This window comes from Serinus canaria, chromosome 2 (assembly GCF_022539315.1).
Source record: "Serinus canaria isolate serCan28SL12 chromosome 2, serCan2020, whole genome shotgun sequence".
Classification (NCBI taxonomy): Eukaryota; Metazoa; Chordata; class Aves; order Passeriformes; family Fringillidae; genus Serinus; species Serinus canaria.
The window spans coordinates 150,052,250-150,075,451 of record NC_066315.1 but is presented as its reverse complement, the minus strand read 5'-3'; the positions used below and the strand labels follow the sequence as shown (position 1 = coordinate 150,075,451).

Genomic DNA, 23,202 nt, shown 5'->3' with positions numbered 1-23,202 from the left:
TTTCCTCCTGCTGGGTGCCACGAGGAGGCCGACGGAGCCAAACCTCGCCCTTCCTCGGAGCTTTTCTGGCTGATTGCCACCTCTGCTCCAAATTAGTTTCGTGCTCTGCCTGTTGGGAAAGCCAAAATTCCCTTACTCATGCAGGGCTCCAGAGGGACAGTGTTTACAAGTCCAGCTTGGAGGTGTTGGAAAAACTGACATCACTTCAGGAACCTGGCGTGTTTTCCCGGTGAGAGGAGGGCTGGAGGTGGGACATGCCAGGAGCCCAAAATATTCCATGGGAGATGGGAATCTGGGCGAGTTGGAGAGAAGGAGAAAGGGGATAAAGCAGATGGAGAGCAGCAAGGGCGCTGGCAGAGGATATGGGGCAGCTCCTGCAGCTCCAAGAGTCACGTGAGAGGATCCAGCTCGACTTTTCCTGGGATTGTGCCTCTGTTCTGTGACTCGATGGCAGAAAGGCAACAGTGGGAGGGAGAAACCACAACAATCCCCAAGAAGGTGGGATAGGTTCTGATTTTATTCATGGGGATTGGATGAAATGTGATTTAAAGGAAAAAAAAAAAACCAAAAACAAAAGGAGGAATAAAGAGAACGATCTGGGAATCCAGTGGAATAATCCTGTTTGGCATTTCACAAATTTTCTTTTTCTGAAGACTTAATGAGTTGAGATCATTGATGAGCCAGCCCCTCCTTCTCCATGCTTTAACTGTTTTTTTTTTTTTTCCCTGACTTATTTTTTTAAATGAATTTGTGAAAAAATTCCCAGCTTGTTCCATGCCACGGGAGTGGGTGTTATTTCTATTTTTTAACTTATAAGGACATTTTCCTTAGCTCTGTGGAATTTATTTTTTAATAAGATAACATTTTCTCCTCATAAAAAATATCTCAGAATTATTTCTGATGATGAACTTAAAAAGGAGACAGAAAATGATGCCTGGCCCCCATGAAAAGCAGTGGAAGGATTCTGCTCTTCTGATCTCACTGTCTTGACAATCCTGGGAGACATTTGGAAGAAGTTTCCATCCCAAATTCAATTTTAAATTTAAATTCCCTCCATTTCCATATGTGCAAGGACACGATCTTGGAGGATGCAGCCTGCTCCGAGACCTGGAAAAGAAAACCTTATTCTTTAGCAGGGAAAATTGCTTTGTTTTCATGTTTTGCTTTTCCCCCACTTTTCCAAAATTAGAAACAGTTGCAGAGTTCACGTCAGCTGGAGCAGCTGCGTTGTGAAACAACCAGGAAAAGGAGAAGTTGTGGCAAAAAACACACCCCCTCCTGATTTCCAAAAAAACGCCCTTCTCCATACAAGCCCGGACACGCTGCTCCCAATTATCCATCATCTGACACAGCAGCCTCTGGTTATTATCTCTGGATCAAAGCAAGCACTGCAGAGGTATAAAACCTGCCCTGCCCGAGTCCTGCTTATTTTGGAGGCTCCCAGACCTCTAAAGGATGAAGCTTTTCCTCCTGGTCGTGCTCGGCGTCGCCCTGTGCACGGAAAGCGGTGAGTCCCGAAAGGATTGAGGAGCCATCCCAAAACTGGGGCATGGATTTGGTATTCCAGGATTTTGCAGTGTGGATGGTGAAGCTGGAGGGTCAGGAAGGAGTTATTCCAGGAGAAGGGGACAGGGGGTTTAACCCCAGCCGAAGCTGGAGGGGTGATGAGAAGTGGGGGGTGAGATTCCCAACTCAGATGATTCCTGCATTCCCCTGGGATGGCTCAGTGGTGGCTGAGAGCTCCATGGGAATAGGGATATCCATGAGGGATATCCAGGGAAATAGATGCAGTAAATCTCTGGATTTGACACTAAAGCCTGGGTTTTTTGGGTTTTTTTTGTGGGTTTTTTTGTTTGTTTGTTTTTTGTTTTTTAATAATTGGTTGCACCTCAAACCAACATTTCCTAAATTGACAGAGGTGATTGAGCCACAGGAAGGTGCAATTCTGGCTCCCAGCCCTTCCTTGTTGCTTCCAGGTCCAACTTTGCTGATCACAGAATCCTGAAGGTTGGAAAAGACCTCTAAGATCATGGAGTCTGATCTATTAGGGAAAAAATTCCATCATGGAAAGGGTGATCGAGCATCCAGGCTGCCCAGGGAAGCATTGGGGTCACATCCATGGGAGTGTTCAGAAAATCTGTGGATGTGGTGCTCAGAGCCAGGGTTTAGTGCTGAACCTGGACTCGATGATCTTGGAGGACTTTCCCAGCCCTAATGATTCCATGATTCCCAGCTGATGCCAGGGTTGGGATGGAGACACAGAGTCCCATTCTCATTCTGATAATTGTCTGGGGAATTTTTTGGGAGAGCACTGGGAAGCTGCACCTCAATTTTCCTGGCTGGACTCTGCCAAGGACCACGCCCTGTGCTCTGGGACAGGCAGGGAACAGGAGGTGCAGCCTGGAATATCCCTCTGTTTTCAGGGAATTGTTGATTTCCTCAGCTAGGGGGGCTTTTGCCTCTTTGCAAAATCAATTTTTCCCTGTAGGATTTGACCTGCAAATTCCTGGCCATTCTGGTCCTGGACTAGCTGATCTTTTTGGCTCCCACTTAATTTGAGGAGGGAAATGTTCCTATGGATGGATTTCACAGGCTTGAAACTTGGAATTGTGCTCAAGCTCAGGATGTTAAGGCAAATAAAAGGATCTTTTCCTGTAGCTTTTCTCCCATTTTTTTTAAAGATCAAGGAATGAGACAGCAAATTCCTTGAGGAATATTTCTCCTCAGTTAGAGCAGAGGTCTTGGTGAGTGTGGGGACATCCAAAGGCAGCCTGGATTAACTCAAGGTTTGCATCTGGAAGAAATAAAATTCCCATCCCCTCTCAGCCCTTTTGCAACAGATACCTCAAGAAATAAAATTACAGTGTTTTTCTGTAGCTTGACCAAAATTGTCCTCCCTGACTTCAGGGTGTGCCAGTTTAGGAGCCAGTCCCAGAGTTCTGGATTAAGTGGTGAGTCAGAAATCTCTGGAGCACAGAGGGAAGTGGAAAAATTCATCCTTGAGTGGTTCTTCCCCCTTCTCCTGCCAAGGAGGCTCCCAGGGCAACTGAAATTACTGCCAGGGAGTCTGAAATTAGGAGCTTTGGGAGGTTGGGATGAAACAGGATTTGGGCATGTAACCAGCTCCACCGTTTCCTGCACTGATTCAGGAAGTTTTCCTGGGAATAGGCTTGGATTAAAGATGCTGCATTTATTAAAGATTAAAGTGAGCTCTGTGTCTGGAAAATCCAGTTTGGGAACTGAGTGTTTCTGTGAGGAAAGGGTGGTTCCCTGTAGAGCGGAGGTGAAATATCCCATATTAAATTCCATACAACAGAATTTTGCATGAGAAAAGAGAATCAAACCAAAACACTTTGAACGGGAATCATCTAAAGGAGGGTCCCAGACTTGAAAAAATTAATTTGTGCCTGAAAGGTCGGGACAAGGCAAGAGCCAGGCAGGACAAATGGAGCTTCTGGAGATGGGAATGACCATGATAGGAATCAAATTGAAAAAGTCTGGATATGAAGTCAAAGAGAGCCGGGTGCAAAGTCTGAGGCTTTTGGAATGACCATGGGAATGGCGGGAAGTGGGATCTGAGTTGTCTGGTGGCCTCTGCCCAGTGCCAGTCGTGAGGGACAACAGAGGAAGAGTAGGGAATGTGAGGGCTGTGGACCACAAGAGGAAAGGCCATGGGAAAGAAGGGGATGTTGGCTGGAGTGGGAGAAGAAGGCAGAGCTTCCACACAGGCAGAGGAAGAATAGGGAGCTAAAAGCAAAACAGTGATCCTGCGGTCATGGGCTGAGCTGGAGCCAGATCTGGGCTTGCAGGACACTCAAGGAGCCAGATCTGGGCTTGCAGGACACTCAAGGAGCCAGATTTGGGCTTGCAGGACACTCAAGAAGCCAGATCTGGGCTTGCAGGATACTCAACAAGCCAGATCTGGGCTTGCAGGACACTCAAGGAGCCAGATCTGGGCTTGCAGGACACTCACAAGGAGCCAGATTTGGGCTAGCAGGACACTCAAGGAGCCAGATCTGGGCTTGCAGGACACTCAAGGAGCCTGTTTGGGCCAGAAGGACTTGCCCAAGGTCAAATGAGGGCAGTGGTGAGGTTGGGACATTGCTGACAAAGGCACAAAGAAACCCGGGCAAGGGCAAGGAGTGAGGAAGATGAAGAGCAAGGAAGGCAAAGCTAAAGGACAAAGCTGCCGCAGGCATTAGCTGGGCATTAACTGCCAGTAGCCAGGGATATTCCTGAAATGAGGATGAGTTTAATCCCTGGAGGGTGACATTGCAGCCAGATAAAGAGATGAGGAGGAAATTCCCCTTATCATGCAAAGAATCCTTCCCCAAGGACCTCTTAGCTCTCAATGATGCTTCAGTCGAGTGCCAGCTGTTCTCATTCACTGATTTCAGCAAAGCACTTTGCAGATGCTGAGTGTTCCAGATGTGCACGTTTTGTGGAGCAAGGAAGTTATTCCCCATGGATGGCTGGGAAAAGGAATGTGCTGCAGCCAAGGCAGGGGTTTGCTGAGCCTGGACTTCTACAGATCCAAGATTTTTCCTCCTGGCACAGGAGAGCTCTGAAAATCAACCCAAATCATAGAAAGGCTTGGGTTGGAGGGGATCTTAAAAACCATCTCATTTTAGTGTTTGGTATTCAGAGCAAGTCCTGGACAGTGGCTGTCTTTGAATATTTGTGGGTGGTTTTTTTTTTTTTTTTTTTTTTTTTTTTTTTTTTTTTTTTTTTTTTTTTTTTTTTTTTTTTTTTTTTGGGGGGGGTTTTTTGGGGTTTTTTTTTTTTTTTGGTTTTTTTTTTTTTTTTTTTTTTTTTTTTTTTTTTTGTTTTTGTTTTTGTTTTAGTTTTCCATGGCACATGTCCACACCCCATTTAAAACACAGTTTAGACAGTGACAGTAAACCTAACTCAAATTTTTCTGGGGTTTTGTTGGATGACCTGAGTGAAAGAACCATTCTGAGGCCCACATAGAATAAATCAGAGAATCCTGGAATGGTTTGGGTTGGAAGGAACCTCAAAGATCATCCAGGTCTGCCTCCCTGCCATGGGCAGGGACACCTTCCACTATCCCAGGTTGCTCCAAGCCTCATCCAGCCTGATCTTGGACACTTCCAGGGATGAGCCAGCCACAAATTTCCTGGTCCAGTGTCTCCATACAAGAGACACTGGACCAGGGACAGTAGCCAGAACCTGAGGCTTGGAGGGGCCAGGTTGGAAAGAAAACCCAAGAGCTTCACAGTACAAGTGGTGGGAGACTGGGCTGCTCTTCCCAAAAACACAGTGGAGATGCCAGATGTTTTAATGGATTCAAGGCAGAGTCAACCAAACATCCAGAGGGAAGATCCCTGAAGGTTCCTAAATGAGCAAACCACAGCTGTGGCAGCAATTTGAGATTAATCTGGCTCCTGGAGAGTCACTGGGGCCAAGTTTAACCCATGCAGGAATTTTTTGCCTGTGGCCACTGGGCTTGACAGATCCTCCATCCATCCACCCCCAGTTTTGTGCTCCTGAAGATATTCCCAGAGGTTCCTGATGGACATTTTTGTTCTTCTTTTGCAGCTTTCTCCCTGACCTGCTTCTCGTGCAAAGATGCAACTTCCAACATCCATTGTCTCGGCACCACCAAATGCTCGGACAACGAGAAGTATTGTCTGACAACCTATTCCACCTCAGGAACTGGTGAGTGTGGAGCTTTCCCAAGGCCCTGAGGACAAGGTGGGGCTCAGGTGGGGCTGACAGCTCATCCTCCTCCCACCAGGCAGTACAACAGAAGAATTAATGAGGATTTTAGGATGCAGAGAACAAATCTTGGGAAGGTGGGAACTTGGCCTGGGTCAGTTGCAACATAATACTCCTGATTAAATTCAAAAATTAAATACTGCTGATTAAACACTCTCAGGACAGGGAGATGCTGGAACAAAAATAATTATTTTTTATTATCCCTGCACAAATTCCATGTCTCAACTCCAAGCTCAAGTTTATGCCCGTGAGGTGGTAGAAATGGAAAGTGCAGGGTGCTGTGGAAGGAGCAATCCCAAGGCACGGTGCCAAAGCCTTGCAATCTCACATTGTACAAATAAGTCCCGAATTCTTGCCCTCAGCTGGCCCTGAAACCAGCAAAGGATTTGTAAGGCCTGGAGAGGGTGTCCATAGGTCACACATACACAAATAAAGACGGAATGTGATGAAACCCAAGGGAAAACCCAGCGGCATGGAGGGCAGAATAACAAATTCCTCGTGGGATTGCACGGCCAGGCTACGACTGAAACTTAAAAAAAAGAAAAAAAAAAAAAAAAAACCAGAGATGAAAAACTGAACTTTTCCTGCTGTTTTCTCTCCCTCCCACTCCAGGCAGTGACCGGAGCCAGCGAATCACCAAGAAATGTTCTGCATTTTGCCCAACCATTGACCTGAACATCGGCATAGCTGGAGTCGCCACCAGCTGCTGCGAGTCCTCCCTGTGCAACATCAGTGGGGCCAGCAGTGTGAAAACCAGTTCCACCATCCTCACCCTGGGGGTCCTGGCCAGTCTCGCCTGCATCCTCAGGATGGGCTTTTGAGGGGTCTGTGGGGGGAAATGCGCTGCTTGGCTTTGCATGGCATGGCTCAAGCTGCGGTCCGTCAGGTGGGAATGCTGCCCTGTGCCTCCTACCTGGAAGGTCGCCTCCCATCAGGAGGTATTTTTTTGCTCTTTCCACGCTCTGATGACAACACAAAATTATGTTTGGGAGAGAAAGGGGTAAAATGGAGCCCTGCACGTGCAGAATGACCCCATGTGGCCACCGTCTCTCCTACTCCTGGCATTTATAACTCCGTGCGTTTTTTGCCTTTCATTTTATCCCCGCCATTCTCTTGTGCCAATTTTTTTTCCCATTTTCCACCCTGTATCATTTTGCTCTGAGAAAGCCTTTAATATTCCAGTTGTTAAACAGAAACTGGGCACAATAAAGTGTTATTTTATTCTATTGTGTGGCTGCGTGGTGTGGCACACTGGGCGTAGCTGCGGGATGTATCCATGTTTTGGGATAAAAGCGGAGGCGTTCGCCTGCATGTTGAATGGGAATAATGCTGAAATATATTAAAATTACTCTGCATTCACTTCAGGAAGCCTCTTCCCAGATTTTATTTTTTCTGCTCGGGCAGAAATGGCATTTTTGTGACTCCATTTCGGAATAAACTGAATTCTATTTAACTTCCTTTCAATTCCTCTTCTGGGTCAGCTGCCTGGAAAGAAATGGCTCTTGAGCTCTCCAGGAAACAGAGGGGACAAGGCAGGGACTGGATCTGGAGCATTTCCTTTAAACTGGCTTAAGATCTCCCAGTGGAAGCTCCTTTAGAAGCATTAGGACTATTTAGAGAAGGGAGAAAAGTATCTTGCACCATGCTTAAAGAAAAATCGTAGGAAAAGACAGATGGTTTCTGGAAAGAAACTTGGAATTTTTCAGACTCATCTGTGAAAAAATATTCACACATTGCAAATAAACCTTTTATGTTTGCTCGTCAAGTTAAAATTGAAGGGACTCATTACCCTGCTCTGACCTTCCTTGTGGACAATCTTAGGAATGAGAGGTTTGCTCCCTCCGACCCTTCCAGGGAGGCTGAACTGCTTTCTCCTGGGAGGAAGGAGCTCTCCACAAGGATCATCCCGAGGAAGATCTCCCAGGGAAACCAGTTGGGTGCAGCTCACCCAGCTGGTTTTCTCTCCCTAGGCTCCTTGCACAGCTCCAGGCACTGCTCATTCTGACAGGCATTTTCTGGGATTAGAGGAACAACAACACTTGGGAACAGCCACATCTTTGTTCTTTACAGCAGCTTTGCAGAGGAAACCTGGGCTCGTAGCTCCAGCTCATTCCAATCTGCTCTGACCCCTTCCTGCTCACCTTCCTCCCATCCACGTCCAACCCCAGCTCTGTATTCCCTCTTTGTTTTCTCTCCCAGATTTCCTCATTGGCTTCTTCCTCCAGTCTTACTCTGGCTTTTTCCATCAAAACTCTGTCACCGACATGTTTTATGAAAAATCCTTTCCTTAGGATTTTTCCCCTCCTGAGAAGCTGAGAGGCCTCAGGAACAAACTGTAAACAATTCTTATCTGCTGCTGTGGAATGCAACAGGGGGAATCTGTGATTGGCCTCGTCAGGCTGTTTCCAATTAAGAGCCAATCACAGATCACCTGTCTGGCCGGTCTTGGTCTGAGAGAAGTCTTTGTTATTGATTCCTTTTCTATTCTTAGCTTAGCCTTCTAGTGAAATCCTTCTCTCTATTCTTTTAGTATAGTTTTTATATATTATCTATCATATAATAATAAATCAAGCCTTCTGAAACATGGAGTCAACTTTCTCATCTCTTCCCTCATCCTGTGGCCCTTGTGGACAATACCACAAAACTCTATTTCCTTGCCTCAACACGTTGTTTCCTCCTCAGCGTAAATGCAAGATTGGCCAAGGACACTTTGATTTTGGCCACGAGTCTCCTCATTCTCCCCACTGATTTTATTGTCTTTCCCAGCTGAGCTGGCTCCATCCATCTGCCTGATTTATTCTCCTCACCCTGCGTCCCTTCCTGACAAATTTAGGGATACTCAAGTGACACAGATCCAAAAACCCCAAACAAGCCAATTCTGTGACCTTGGCTGGCCATATTCTGCCCCACACCCCGCTCCTAACATGGTGACAACTGAACTATTTGGAATAATCTTCATCCCGTGACATCCACAAGTTTAGGATTCCTTGGGGACAATGGCTGGCACAGGGAAAGGCCAAGATGGGGCTGGTACAGCCTCAGGTCTTGTTCTGCTAAGCTTGGGAGTCCAGACCTGCCCTTGGCAGCCAAGTTTGAAATTAAGGTCATGTCTTGAGCTGCCTGAACTTGGCGGGTGCCTCTGTTTTGGGATAGGAAGGATCCTGGCATGGCAAAGGGGATGGAAGCACGTGGGACACCCCTGGAGAGTTCTATGGCTGTAGCACGGAGAAGTTATAAACAGCCCTGGGAATCCAGAAGTGCCATCCCTAAGGGAGCGGCTCCATCCTGGCTGGCTCCTTCTTGCCTAATTTCCCCCTGACCCCACAGGTTCTTCCCTAGTGCCCAACAAAACGCATCCATGTGCTCCAAAGCTGACCCATGTCCCAAAGCCCTTATCTGGAGGCGGGAGCAGCAACTTCCCTGAGGCACAGGAGGTCCGAAAAACATGAGAGCTCCTGTGGTGAACCCTCCCCTTGGATTGTTGTGTAAGAGGAGACTCTGCCAGCCTTCCCGAGAAATCCTGTTTGGCACCTCCCACGCGGGTGCTGCTCCCTAATTCCAAATCTTCCCATCACCCCGGGTTTCTGGTGCCTCCCATGGCTGCACACTCCTCACATGGGAGCGCTGAGCTGCCCCATGAGCAGAGACATCTGTGATGCCTGCAGGGCTTTTGGGAAGGAGATGGGAGGCTCATTCCAGTAGTTGGGATTGATCCTGGGAGGAAACTGCCTCTCTCTCCCTGTGGATTATATAAAAGTCATTTTTCAGAGCTCTGAGTCACTGCACCGGGACCTGGATCGGCCAAGGAGGCCTTTCCTTGCCTAAATGAGGCATCTGCAGAAGGTTTTTGACCCTTCTTTTCCCTCTCTTGGGGCTTTCCCACCATTGGTTCTGAAGGATCTGTGCTGCCTGCTGCTCTCCTTGAATATTTTCCCTGCCTTTTCCCCCACAACATGAAATTTCTCCTCCTTTTCCCTGTTTATCTGCCCAGATCTAACACAGTGCCTCAATGCCAAAGCAAGGGACAGGATGGATGCGAGAGGTCAAAGCAACACCCTCAGAGGGTCTAAAAATCTTCTGGAAGCCATGGAAAGGGACAGAACCAACCCTTTTCCCAAAGCTGACTGCTGCTTTCTTGTCATGGAGCCAACCCGTGGCTCCAATTTGAGTCCATTGCCAACTCATGCCTCCAATTTGATCCGCTTTAATTTTCCTGCATGGATAATAAGATTAGTCCAGAGAGGTGACTCAGCTTCCTTGGGGATTTTTTTTCCCCAGTCTTCCTGAGTCTTACTCCTCACTTGGTGTCCCTGCTCCAGGCTGTGATCCCAGGCTGCGGGAGACACCCTGTCCATGCTGGATCCTTGGGTGATGCCTCTGAGTGCTTTTGAGTTTTGTAATCTGTCCTGTTGGGAAATAAATCTCTTCTCCATGCTCTCCCTGCACCGGGAAGAGGGAATGCTCCAGCATTCCAGGGTACCTCCAAACAACACCACTAAGGAAGACATTCATGTCCTGGAGACAGCTCCCAGAAAACTTAGAAAATTTCCCATTTCCCACCCAAATTTCTCTCCTTGGTACATATTCATTGGATGTGCTGGGATTGTTTCAGCCTCACTGCCCCTTCAAAGTCAAAGTCAAAATCAAAGTCCAAGTCCAAGTCCAAATCCAAGTCCAGGTCGACTTGTGCTGATCCTATTCCCAGAAAATTCATGTGGGAATAAAATGGATGCTGGAAAAGTCAACAAAAGCAGGTGGGATGGGGCTTGGAGCAGCCTAGGATGGTGGAAGGTGTCCCTGCCCGTGGCATGAGGTGGTTTTTAAGGTCCAAGGTGGTTTTTAAGGTCCTTTCCTACCAACCCAGTCTAGGATTCTACGGAAATCAACAGAAGCTGGGATATGGAAGGGGAAAGGAACAAACACAACAAGTTTACGGGATAAATAAAACCAAAAATAAGGGGGGGAAAAATGGTTCTTTCAGCCTCACTGCAAAATGCCAGCAAGGAACCACACCCACTAATGAGGGAGAAAAACCTGTTTATAAAACACTGGGGCAAAGGACCAAGGTGTCCTGGGTGAAGCACAAGGCTCAATTTGATCATCACCACTGACCTCACCAACCTCCAAAACCCAGGGAATGTCTGTTTGGACACAGGGCTTGAACAACTCTGGAATCCACCACCTGATGACATCATTCCAGGAGCAGATCGGGAGGGCCTGAAAAAAGGGTCAGAAAATCACATGGATCAGGAAGTCATCCAAGGTTGGAATGATTCATGCTAGAAACAGACAAAAATACCCCGCTGATGGCTACATGCAGGGAATTGCCAGTTAAGTTATTCCATAATTGCCAGAAAAAGCGGGGTTTGACAACATTTTCTTTCTGCTGTCCAGGACTAATCTTGTTTTAGAAGAAGCTCTGCGGACTTGGCAGGTCGAGCTCTTACAAGATGCATCTTGAATGAGGGTCTCTATCCCAGACTGTCAGGAGCAGATTTTAGGGTGCTCAGAGGAGAGAAACAACACAGAGGAATAAAAGCAAAAGGGTTGATTTAAGAGGAGAGATTGAAAAAATGACACTTTGAGGGATGGCTCTTTCCAGAGCAGAGCTGCAATTCCAGGGTGCCAATTTGTAGGCTTGGAAATAGAGGCCTGATTTTGAGAAACTGTTGGGCGTGGAGAAAAGCAGCTCCTCTAAAGAATCCCTGGATAGCAGTGAAACTTCATTAAATCAAAATTGTACAAGGGACTCGAGGATTACAAGCAGGAAAAAGAGCGAGCAGGGGGATTAACCAGAGGAAAATTGATAAAGAAATGAAGACTGACGTGAAAATTTGAGGAAAATCTTCTGTTTAACCAACCATAAGCTAATTTAATTTAGTGTAAAACACACTGATTTTGAGGTAAACCAGCTTAGGCCAGCTCAGAGGCTGAGCCTGGTGCTGCTGAATAACTAAAGCCAATGAATGCTACAAACCCTGGAACATCACGTGCTGCCTATGCAAAGGGACCAGAAAAAATCATTCCTAGGACAATCTCCCCGTGCCTCCAGGCTCTGCTTTCATCAGAGCAGCAGCTCTGGAAGGAAGGAAAGGAAGAAATTCAGAGGAGGAGAGAGCAGATCCCGACTTCCTATCACTTACGGGACCGGAACAGCAAGAAATGTGTGGCTGAAAGGGCTTTTCCCCAAGGTGCCAGCCCTTTCCAAGGGCTCTGGTGTGGAAAACTCCCACATGAACCTTCCACACCCTCGGGTTGGTTTCATGTCCACCTGGAACCTGTAAAACTGCTGCTGCTGTTGGGCTGGGGTATAAAACCTGCCCTCCAAACAGCTTCCCAGTGCTGCCGGGAGGATCTGCTGGAGATGAGGACTCCTCTTGTCACCTTGCTGGCTGCTGTGCTCTGTGTGCAACAAGGTGAGCCTCTCCTGCTGCTCCTACTTAAGACAAGGATGTGGGGGAAGATGGTGACAGTTTTCCACGTGGCAGAGCTCTGGAGGGCTGTCACCATCCTTGCAGTGTTGTGATGGTGTCACCAATGTCCTTTTGCACCTCAATCAATAATTTGATGCAAAAACGAGAATCTGATGAGTTGATTCTCCTTTCCAGTGCTGCAGCTCTGGTGGTGCTGGATGCCAGGTTAAATCCACACTCTGGTCCTTGGGATCTTCCAAAAGGAGGCAAGCTGGAAGGGATAGAGAGCATAACAAAATGTGGTTTTTTTCCCTTAATAATTTCAGGTTTTGAGTATTTTAGGGACTTTTCTGTCCTGCTTCTTCCTCCCTTGTAGTGGTTTGCCACGTGTCTTCCTAGAAAATGCAACACAGGGAATTTTTGCAGATTAAATCAGCGGCAGAGGTGAAAGAACTTTTCATGTTAAAGGCATCCTGCTCCCCAGTGTTGTCCTCCTTCTGGAAGTGAGACACACGTGTTGCTCCATCGCTCCTGGCACACGGGAATGATGACCAGAGTGCCAAAATTTCCCCCACACATGATGGTTTCCCAGAAACCATGATACGAATCTGGTTGAGAAAGAGGCATCTAATTAATCAATTATCACTGAGGTATCAACCCCCTACTCCTACATCCTCTGGAATGGTTCTCCAGCGTGCCTGGAAGAGCAGGACCTTCGGCCAGGTTTGGGTGGGGGAAAATGACTATTCAATTATTTAAAAAAAATTGATTTAGTGCCCACAATTCCTGATTGAAGCAAAGTAACGTGGACAGAAGAGGAGAATTTTCATCCTGGTTCTCAGTGTGACCCAGGATAAATTGTAAAGCTCACAGAGATCCAGGATCACAGGTTCACGGTGGGATTCCTCACCGGTGACATTTGATATTGGCAGCAGATTCCCAACAGATTTAAGGACAGGCTTTTACACAGCACCTTTCTGTGGCCCAGCCCAGATCCAGAATTAGAGATTTCAGCTCTCTGGCCTAAAACTGGGACAAAGGAAAATGTGGAAACTGGCATTTGGTCCTTCTCAGGTACCCTGGGTCTCATCCAAGACCCTAATGACCAAATTTTGGTCAAAACTCTTGATCTCTCCAACCAAAGAGGGTCTTTCGCCTTTTCAACCCCTAAACTCACTGTTTTGTGAGTTTTGTGTCCAGCAAAAATGATAAAAGGTCTTGATCCTTTTCACAGAATCACATAAGGGTGGAAAAGACCTCTAAGACTGTCAAGTCCTTGCTGCAGTGTTGGACAAGGCCAGGCAGATATTGGCTTAAGGTGTCCCTGAGAGTTTCCAGCAAGGAAGATTCCACAGCCTGGAATTGCTCAGAGACTCTCATCCCTTTGGGAATTTGATTTTAATATCTTTTAGCATCTGTTTCTGTTCTGTTCTCCCACATTTCCACCACGGGACACATAAAATATTTTATTACTTTCCTCTTTGCTGCTGCTTTTTTCTCCCATCGTGAAGAAGATCCCTGTGACTTTCCTCAGCATATTCTCCTGTTCAACCAACAAACTCAACCCTTCCAACCTTTTTGACAAGGTCACATTTCCAAGATCTCTGACCTTCTCTCCTCCCTCTCCTCTGGTCCCTCTCCAAGTGCTCAGCATTTTTGGAAGTGCTGCGGAGAGATTTGGGCACCAGGGCCTCAGCTGAGGCTTTGCCAGGGTGGAAAGGCCACTTTGTGTATCTTGCACATGACATTTCTGCCTGTGTCCCCTTGGGTGATTCCGTGGCTGGAATATGGCACTGTTGGCTCCTGCTGTTGTCACTGTGGTTCTGAATTGTAACTGAACTATTTATTTGTCACCCTACATTTAAGTGTCTAAGTTTTATCTGTTGTAATTTATTTATCTTGATTTAATTGCATCCAATCTTTTTCACTCTTTTATTGCGTCCATCTGTCAAAATCACTTAAAATCACGGGATGGTTTGGGTTGAAAGGGAGCTTTAAGATCATCTCATCCCAACCCCTCCATGGGCAGGGACACCTTCCACTATCCCAGGTTGCTCCAAGCTCTGTCCAACCTGGCCTTGGACACTTCCAGGGATGGGGCAGCCACAGCTTCTCTGGACAACCTGTGCCAGGGCCTCACCACCCTCACAGGGAAGAATTCCTTCCATTGCTCCAGTTGGTTTGACCAATAATCCTTGGGAATTACCCTCTGAGGGTGTTTTCATGCCTGGCTTTGCACCCATTCCCTGGAATTTTCAGCAGCTTGTGTTTCCTGGGTTTGCTTAAGAACAACATCATTCAAAGTTGTGCCAAAAACTCCACAAAACCTCCTTGAATCTCCTCTACTCTGCACATGAAAATTCAACTTCTTGTAGGGGTGAAAAAAGCAAAAAAAAGCTGCACAGGATCAACAGCTGGGGACTTTTTCCTTCCTTTCTATCAGAAACTTCTCCTTTCGTGGTGTGACCTCTGCTGTCCTTCCACTCTCTCACTGCCAACTTCTTATCGGGCAAAACTGCGCTCACAGGGACGTGTCCTTGAGTTGCTTTTGCCCTTTCCAAAGTGACAGACTGGTCCCAGACTCAGCAGGAACACAGTCAGCATTTGGCTTTGTCTCCCTCCAAAAATTAGCTCTGTTTTTAAAGGAACTCAGTCACAAGACCCCACGCTTCGCTCTGGGTGATTCACAAGCTCTGAACTCAACCACCGCTATTAAACCTTTCCACCTGCCCGGATGGGGAGTGCTCTGCACATATTTTGGGGTGGTTTTGTTCTTCTTATGATGCCTCAGGTTTTAGTTTTTATATTTTTCAGATTCTTGCTGAATTCTTGCTTTAGTGTGTGCTTCTAAGCTTCATATTGGGGGTAGCAGGCTCTCTTCATAGAGCAGGGAGACAAAACAATTCCTTCTCTAGCTGGGGACCAAGGACAAATGATCCAAATCTCAGGCCCAAGAGCACAAACAACAGCAGAATGAAGAGAGAAAAACAAGAAAGATGGGACTGCATGGGCTAAAGCTGTAATTGGACAATTAACTCCAATATTCAAATGGACCAAAACTTATAAAAGTGAGAGACCCTGTGACTGATTGTGCATTTTGTGGCCATTTTGGTTCATCTTGGGTGCAGCCCTGGCTGGGCTCTTGTGCTGCCCAAGGTGCATCCATTGAGGCTTTCTAATAAATCCCTCCTTTATTCTTTATCTCTGTCCAGTCTCTGTTCTAGGTCAGCTTTCACAAGGCATCACTTCCTTTTTTTTTATTACTTTCCAGAGGTCTGGCCCACCACATTCTGGTTTTGAGGGCAGACATAGAGATTTGAGGGCAGGAAATGTTGCGTGACCTTCCTGCCAATCATCTGCCACTGCTGCCGACGTAGGAATCATCTCACCAAATCTGCCTTTAGCACTTTAACCAAGCTTTTGGTTGAGATTTTCCATTCCTTCCCGATACTATGCTAGAAACAGGAGTTTGACAGAGCATCTGAGAGCTCTCACCAGACCTCCTAGAACTGAGGTTAGGCCAGTTCAGTGATGTTCAAGCACAAAAAAGGAGAGGTGACAGCAGTCTCTGAGCCAGGTGAAAGAGAAGTAGGACACTGGGCATTGTCCACCTCCTCAAAACACTTCGGGCATCTTTAAATTCTCCCTGCCAAGCCCTGCCCAGGAGAAACCCTGAGCAATAATTGGCAATTCCCGTGGCTGAGCCCTCAGCTATGGCTCAGCAATAATCTCCTTCATAAAAGCCCCCAAATCCTTGAATTCTGCTCACATCTCCTGCTCCCAGGGATTGCAAACAGATCGATAACACTTCGCAGCCTGAGCCAGAGGAGACAGAGAGGGATTTAGCGCGGCTGCCACGGGTCAGGAGATAAAGAAAGTCACTGGTCATTCCCACAGAAACATTCCTCAGGCTGTAAGGAGGGAAATGGAGATCTCTGCAGTGGGGTTTTTGTAGCTTTTAAACCTTGTAATGTGCTTTTTCTCGTTTGTTTTTTTTTTGTTTTGTTTTTTGCCCCAGTTTATCCATTCATGTGCTACACCTGCCAAGAACAGGAGTCCAACAAGGACTGTTTGACCATTTCCATGTGTGCCAAGGAGGACAAACACTGCGTGACCGTCCGGAAGGACGTCGGGACAAGTAGGTTTGGGAACAACACCTTGTTTGTTTCACAGGAGAGCAGTCCCAGGAATGGGATTCCATCCGGTTTGGGAACAGCAGGCCTTGGTGACCAACTTTTAGGAGACACTGACCTTGTGGCTGCTGCAGTGTCCAGACACACTTGATATTCCTGCTGGAAATTGGGGAAAGGATGAGGACACAGGGAGCAGCACCAGGGAGTGGATTCACACCTGGAGCTGTGCGTGTTTCACTCCCAGAACTGTTTTGAGAAGTGTTTTGGCCAAACCTCACCTGACTCCAGGTCTGTCCTGGGGGCTCTGTGCCCTCAAAGATCTCCATGTGCTCTTGTCCCAAATCTCAGGTCATGCAGAATGTTCCCATTCTGTTTATGCTGCAGGAAAAACCATCCTGGTGGGAATGACCCAGCCAGAGCATCACATCAGGCAGCTGGGGCTGAGAGCCACAGGTGCTAATTCCACGTTAGGATTGACAAAACCTAAAAACATGGAGCCCAGAGAAGTCCTGCTTGGACTTGATGATCTTAAAGGCCTTTTCCAACCTTAACAGTCCTGGGATTCTATGGCTCTGTGGCTGCCCCATCCCTGGAAGTGTCCAAGGCCAGGCTGGATGGGCCTCTGAGCAACCTGGTCTGGTGGGAGGCATCCCTGCCTGTTGGATTATCCTGAATTTTATAGAAACAGAGCAACTGAGAGGCATTTTAAAGGATTTTATTCCATTATCAGTCTCGTAGAAGGGCGAGACATAAGAGATGTAAAACTCAACTCCATTCTGTCAGAAGCCAACCCATTTCCTGGTTACAATACTTTATAAATGTTTTTCACACATTTTGCCACACAGTGCTGCTAATACTTCTAACACCAATCACTCCTATTTTTACCCCACAAGGTCCTGCTACAATGCATCTTTCACTGTTATAATTCTCTAAAACACCTGTTGTTTTTTTTTTGTTTGTTTTTTTTTTTTGCAAGGCCATAGTTTGAAACTTTTTGAAACTTGTTTCTAGTTCAGTCTCTCTCTCAACAGTGCCATCTCTGTCCCACGGCCTTCCTAAGTCAGCACACTTTATCTCAGTGTTTGCATACGGACGTACAGGACCGTGTGAGCTTTCAGTCAGCTTTTGAGAATTCGTTACAAATCCATTTCTCACATCTCCCCCTCTTTTTCTGGATTGTAAAAACTTTTTTGATGGCCTTATTTATCATTTGTTGCACGCAGTGAAGTATACAAGTATACAATTCATTACAAATCCACTTCTCATGTCAGCCCATGGATGATTTTTAAGTTGCCTTCCCAAGCCATTCCATGATTTTATGATTAATTCCATGAAATCTGCCTTGAGGATTAGTGCCTGGCCTTCCTTTACTCACCAAAACAGATTTAGCCACAAAAATATTTAAACAATTATTTTTCATCCTCCCTTTTCTCCTTTCTCCCCCACTTTTTTTTTCCTGCACTAGAGCCCAACAAGCCTAAATACGTCATCTCCAAGATGTGTTCTCCAACATGTCCAGAAACAGGTCAGCAACAACCCCAGAGCTCCCAGAATGTTTCCTGCTGTGAGAAACCCCTGTGCAACGTGAATGGAGTCAGCAGCAGGCAGAGCAGCCACGGAATGATGTCCCTGGGTGTCCTGGCCAGCATCACTTACATCTTTACATACGGATTGTGATGGGTTTGGAAGAGCTCCCCGCGATGGCTGAAATAAAAGTGTTGTTCTGGGATAATTTTCCTCTCTCAAAGATTCGTGTTTTGTGGTTGAGCTTCCCCCTGGGATTTTTGAGAGAGCCTGGATAAGTCAGGTGCTGAACTCCCATTGATTTCCTGAGCCTGCCTGAATCTGAGGTGTCCCCAGACACAAAACTCACCTAAGAAAACATATAGAAAATGGCCTTTTTGACATGTTCAAGCCTCAAATCAGTATTGCTCTGAGGAGATACTTTAAGGCATAGTTTTGTCTCTCACTTTCAAAGCTCTGTCAGGAATAACATCCCACCCTGCCTGAAACACAGGGAATGGCTCCGCAGTTGTGTCAGCACAGGGGGTGATCAGTGAATTTGTTCACAGTGAGTTTGGGTGATCAAACATCTGTTTGTAAACAAGCAGGTGGAAGTAAAGGTGATTTGTGGCAGTGTTGTGGACTTTTCTCCAGCCTCAGTGGGGAGAAATTTCTGGCTCCTCAGGGTCTTCCCTCCCATTCCCATTTTGAAATGAGCTCTCATCAGAGATAAGGGGGAAAGGCAGAGAGGGAATTATGTGTCTGAGAGAGGAGAGGCAGTGGGAGGGTGGGAGGGAGAAGGGAAGGAATGGGGGCAGCCCGCTGAGCTGGGAGTTGCTCTCACACTGCCTCCTCATGGACCCCATCCAGCTGGAAAAGACACCCCCATATCTATTCCCCTCTTTTTTCCTAGGGCCAAAACAACCTCGCACAGCTGTCACCAATCCCTGCCATTCAGAGGTTGTGAGAGGCTTTCCACAGAGCCACATTCCTGGCAGAGAAACCATCGATTGTGTGGAGCTTTGTTTGGTTCTGCCCTCCACGCTCTCGGCTCCCTCCTCTCCCCGCAGGAGCTGCAGCTGAGGGGACACAGAAAAGCTCTGTAGGAGGCCTGGGGGTGTCACAGAGAAGAAGAAGGGCAGCCAGCCAGGGACTCACACAAACAGCACAGAGCTCCTCGGGTCACAGCCCCAGCTGCGAGCTCCCATTCCTGGAAAACACACAGGAAAAAAAAAAAAAAAAAAAAAAGAGAGAGAAAAGGAAAAGCTGGCAGCATCCCGAGCTCAGCTGTGTCCTGGGAGAAACCAGAGCTGGTCCAAACAACTGAAGGGTGTCGGGGCTTTTTTGTTGTGTTTGATGGTTAAATGAGATCTTTGCTTTCTCTGAAGCATTGCCCTGGAACTCTGCTGGGTTTTGGTTGCACATGTGGAAGGATGTGGATTTTTCGAGGCATTCCACAGCGCTTGGATTTCAGTTTTCCAGGAGGATGAAAGATTCCACATCAACTTTATGTTTTGTGCTGTGAGCTCTGGATCTGCTGAGCTCTGGATACTGGTTTTAAATATTTTGTTCAATGGATGGAGGGGAAATGGAGGAAATTAAGGAGGTGACACCACAGTGGTGAGCAGGGACAAGAGGACACTGACACCCCACTGAGCTGTGCCTGGAGATGACAGCTGTCAAAAGACCAAATCAACAGCACAACCTGCTGTTAATTTTCTCTCACCAAACACAACCTCAAAAGGGAAGGAAAATGAGGATGGAGAAGGGGAAGAGCAAGTTTTTAAACCAAAAAGAAGGAAGAGATGTCCAGCTGCTCAGGGCAGGCACTGGTAGGGCTGTGGTGGCTGTGCTGCATCCCAATCCCAGGAGCCATTCCACCAGGAGCAAGTCCTCCACACCCTGCACAGTTTTTCCCTGCAGGACCTCAGGTGCTTTTAAAAAAACTCCAGGAAAGTTGGGATCCAGGCCAAAGCTGTTATTGTTTTACCACCTGTCCTATTGGCAGGAGAATGAGGAAGTAGAAGCAGCAATCTGTATCTCAACCAGTTTTGCTGGACATGAGAAAGCAAAATCTTGGTGGAGAGACCATCTGGAGGGGAAGGAACAAGTGGAGGGTTGAGATAAGTCCAGTGAGGGTGTGGGGAACCAGGATGGACACGGTTCAGGAGGGAGAACAAACTTTATCCTGATCTTTTGCAGACCCTGACTCCCAGCTTTTTCCCCGGTTTTCACCACGGCAGTTCAAGTGTTGCCAGAAGGTCAAATGAGAGTGGTTTCCTAGAATTGTCTACAAATTTAGAGGAACCCTGCCTTTTCCTGAAATTTCTGGATGCCAAAGTAGCCGAAGTAGCCGGGATTATCCCGACTGGTTCTCTGGAGGTGAAGGGATTGTGTTTAACAGGATTTACTCCTCGTCTTGCCCACCCACCCAGCTCCTGGACTGAAAGCTCCCAGCTGTGGGAGCTGAAGGTCACAGAAAAGTAAATTTGGAGGTGGGAATTCTGGATGGACTTTGTCACCACTGATCCTCTGAGTGGAAAACTGCTGGAACTCTTTTAAATAAAGAAGGAAGAGGGACAATTTAAAAACTCTCCTTCTTGATTGGAGGTGAGGAATGGGCTGATTATGAGGTCACAGCTCCTTTTCCACACTGGTTCCTCCCTTCCCTGGGCTGGAGGAAGGTGCAGGTAGAAGATCAAGGAGTCTCAGCTTTAGGCAAAGCCTAAATCTCCTTTTTTTCCCCACGGACTGAATCAGTCCCATTTCCCTTTTCCAGTGGGAGGTTTGTATGCTGGTGCTCTCCAGGCTGAGCTGTCTGGGAGAAGAATTCCAGGTGATTCTTGGAGCCTCAGTGTAGGATTTATTTTTCCAATGCCACATCTTTGAGCTGCACTTGCAGAGTCAGGAATTGTGTTTGTGCTTCCACGTGTGGAGTAAGAGGGAAAACAGGTGTGGAGACACAACCACATCAAACACAACAGCAGGAGCCACTTTGCTGCCACAGATATTAATGAGATGAACTAATTAACACATCAAAAGTGAATAAAATTAGTGTTTTCTATATAAATATGCAAATCAGCGCGGGTTGTCAGCCAAAGTGGTGTCCAGGAAAAACGGGAAAAGAAATCCAGCACAGCTACCAAACCCAGCCTGTTTCTCCCGCTCCTGTTTCTTTGCAACAGGGAAATTTGGGTGTTTTGGGAGACTGGGTAACAACAAATCACAGACTCATTTAGGTCTGAAAAAACCTCCAAGATCATTGAGTCCAACCTCAATTGTGACCAATCCTCACCTTCTCAACCAGACCAGAGCACTGAGCGCCACCTCCAAAGCCTCTCCATGAAGGAATGTGGAAACAATCCATTATTAAAAAGGGCATAGGGACACACAGAGCAGCCAACCCAGAGTGGGGAAAAAGCTCTGAAATAAATCATCAATCAACTTTGTAGGGGCTATCAAGGAGGCAGGGATGATCAGCAGGGATTTTGTGACAGGTGGGTGATATCCCTCCCTGTGAGAAGATAACAAAATCCGTGAGGGTAAAAGTGGTACCTGTCACACAGCTCAGCCTCCATAAAGCTTTTGGCACAGCGTCACGTGATGGGCTCAGAAGCAAAACCAAGGAAACCCAGTCGGGCTGAAATCACGAGCAAACCACAGCCAACAATTTGCTGTCAGGCTGGAAGGATCCATTAAAAGGCTCCTCTTGGCTCTGGGATGATGCAGAGTTTTAATTGCTGGTTTGGATGATGCATTAGACAATAAATTCACTGAGCTCGCGGGTGACGAGCTGGGAGAATCTGCACACGGGAGAATTCTGGGCTATTCCAGTAAATGCAAGTGGTAGGTTGAGAAAAGAGGGTGCAGTTTAGGAAGAACAAGCACAAAAGCTCTCCAGTTAACGTGGCACAAGTATGGGATGAGGGAATCTCCCTCGCAGCAATCTGGCAGGAGAAGAAGATGTGCTGGATCACAAGTTTACCACGTGTCAAACTTTGGGAAAAAAATGTGAAACAAAGCCCTGCTGGAATTCTGCACTCCATGGAAAAATCTGACACATTGCACTGGGAAGTGTGAAGTGGTGTGTGATGGGATGAGAACCTTCCAGATCCTCCAAATGGAAGGCTTTGTTCTTCCCACTTTTTGTGTTGGGGTTGACGCAGCAGCAAAGAGGATTTTAGAGATAGGCTCAGAAGGAATTCCTGGCATCCAAAGCAGGGTGAAGAGCTGGAAAACTTCCTCCAGAAGCTTTAGTACCATAATTAGGATCCATCAAAGCATGGAAAAACTCTGGTCTCAGCATCTCCTCCATGTCTCCACGCGGCTGAATGAACTCATTCCTGGTCATCCCCATTCCTGCCTCTCTCTGTCACCTTTCTGTCATTCCCATGTGGAGCTGGTTCCCTCCACCAGAGCAGAACTGGGGTGCTCAGGGCTGGGCTTTGCTTTCTCACAGAATCATGGAATGTTTTGGGTGGGAAGGGACCTAAAAGATCTCGTTCCAACCGCTCTGGCCATGAGCAGGGACACCTTCCACGAGGTCAGGTTGCTCCAAGACAAAGGCTGAACAGCAAAAGTGACCCAAAGCTCTTCCAGTGATGTGGAAAGAACTTCCATGTAGGAATTTTCACTCCAAAGGATGTCCAGCTCCATGGGTCCCAGGATTTCAGTCAACACTAAAGCAGTGCTGAGGCAGAGGGTGGAGAGAGCTCTGCACAGGAATGATGCTTTCCCCATTTCCCAGCTGATTCCTTACTCAGGCAAGTCCTTAAATTCCACACAAAGAATTGGGGGGTGCCAGGGGTACAATTTTCCTTGGTCCAGGAGAGGCAGGAACGGGCCCTGGCTCTGTGCCCAGTGCTCACAACAGCTCACCTGGGACCCGCCTGCAGCTCCAGGATGCAGAATTAGATGTTAATCAGCAATTAGATAACGAGCAGACACCGCTCCTGGGAATGAGAAACTCCCTTCTGCAGTCACAGGAAACTGGAGGAATAAAACTCCCGGTGAGATCTTCGGGGGGAAGAGAGAAGAGATTTTATATCTGATAACATAAAAAATCTTGGAGGAAGTGGATTTTGCCTCTCACACTCTTCCTTGTGGATTCCATCGGATCACAAGCACCAGTGTGGGTGTGCCCAGATCATCTGGCCCGTGTCCCTTCTGTGCCACCAGCAGCCAGAAAAGATGAAAGCCCTGCAACTCTCCTCGTGCCTTTAAGGTTGAGCACAAGGTGAAGGTAAAAGGTGAAAAGGCAGAGCAAAAAAAACCCCAATTTTGGTTTCTTACAGCTTTTGGGGAGACAGTGCTGTCTTTGCTCACTTTCTGTTTCGTTTCTCCCCTTTTATGTGAAATTCCTGAATATTCCAGCCCTTTTGTTTACTTTACGTGGCGTTTTATGGCTCCCACCC

The 23,202-nt window shown here is 47.1% G+C and overlaps 2 protein-coding genes across 2 annotated transcripts; both read left to right on the top strand.

Moving 5' to 3' along the window:
• The first annotated feature begins 1,268 nt into the window (after nucleotides 1-1,268).
• On the top strand, nucleotides 1,269-6,965 carry LOC103826742 (lymphocyte antigen 6E-like). The gene is made up of 3 exons (XM_009102220.3): nucleotides 1,269-1,507; nucleotides 5,560-5,679; nucleotides 6,352-6,965. The coding sequence occupies exons 1-3, from the start codon at nucleotides 1,456-1,458 to the stop codon at nucleotides 6,558-6,560; spliced, it is 381 nt and encodes a 126-aa protein (XP_009100468.1). The 5' UTR covers nucleotides 1,269-1,455; the 3' UTR covers nucleotides 6,561-6,965.
• A 5,024-nt stretch (nucleotides 6,966-11,989) lies between these two features.
• LOC103826838 (lymphocyte antigen 6E-like) lies at nucleotides 11,990-18,017 on the top strand. The gene is made up of 3 exons (XM_009102333.4): nucleotides 11,990-12,155; nucleotides 16,171-16,290; nucleotides 17,751-18,017. The coding sequence occupies exons 1-3, from the start codon at nucleotides 12,104-12,106 to the stop codon at nucleotides 17,960-17,962; spliced, it is 384 nt and encodes a 127-aa protein (XP_009100581.1). The 5' UTR covers nucleotides 11,990-12,103; the 3' UTR covers nucleotides 17,963-18,017.
• The last annotated feature ends 5,185 nt before the right edge of the window (nucleotides 18,018-23,202 follow it).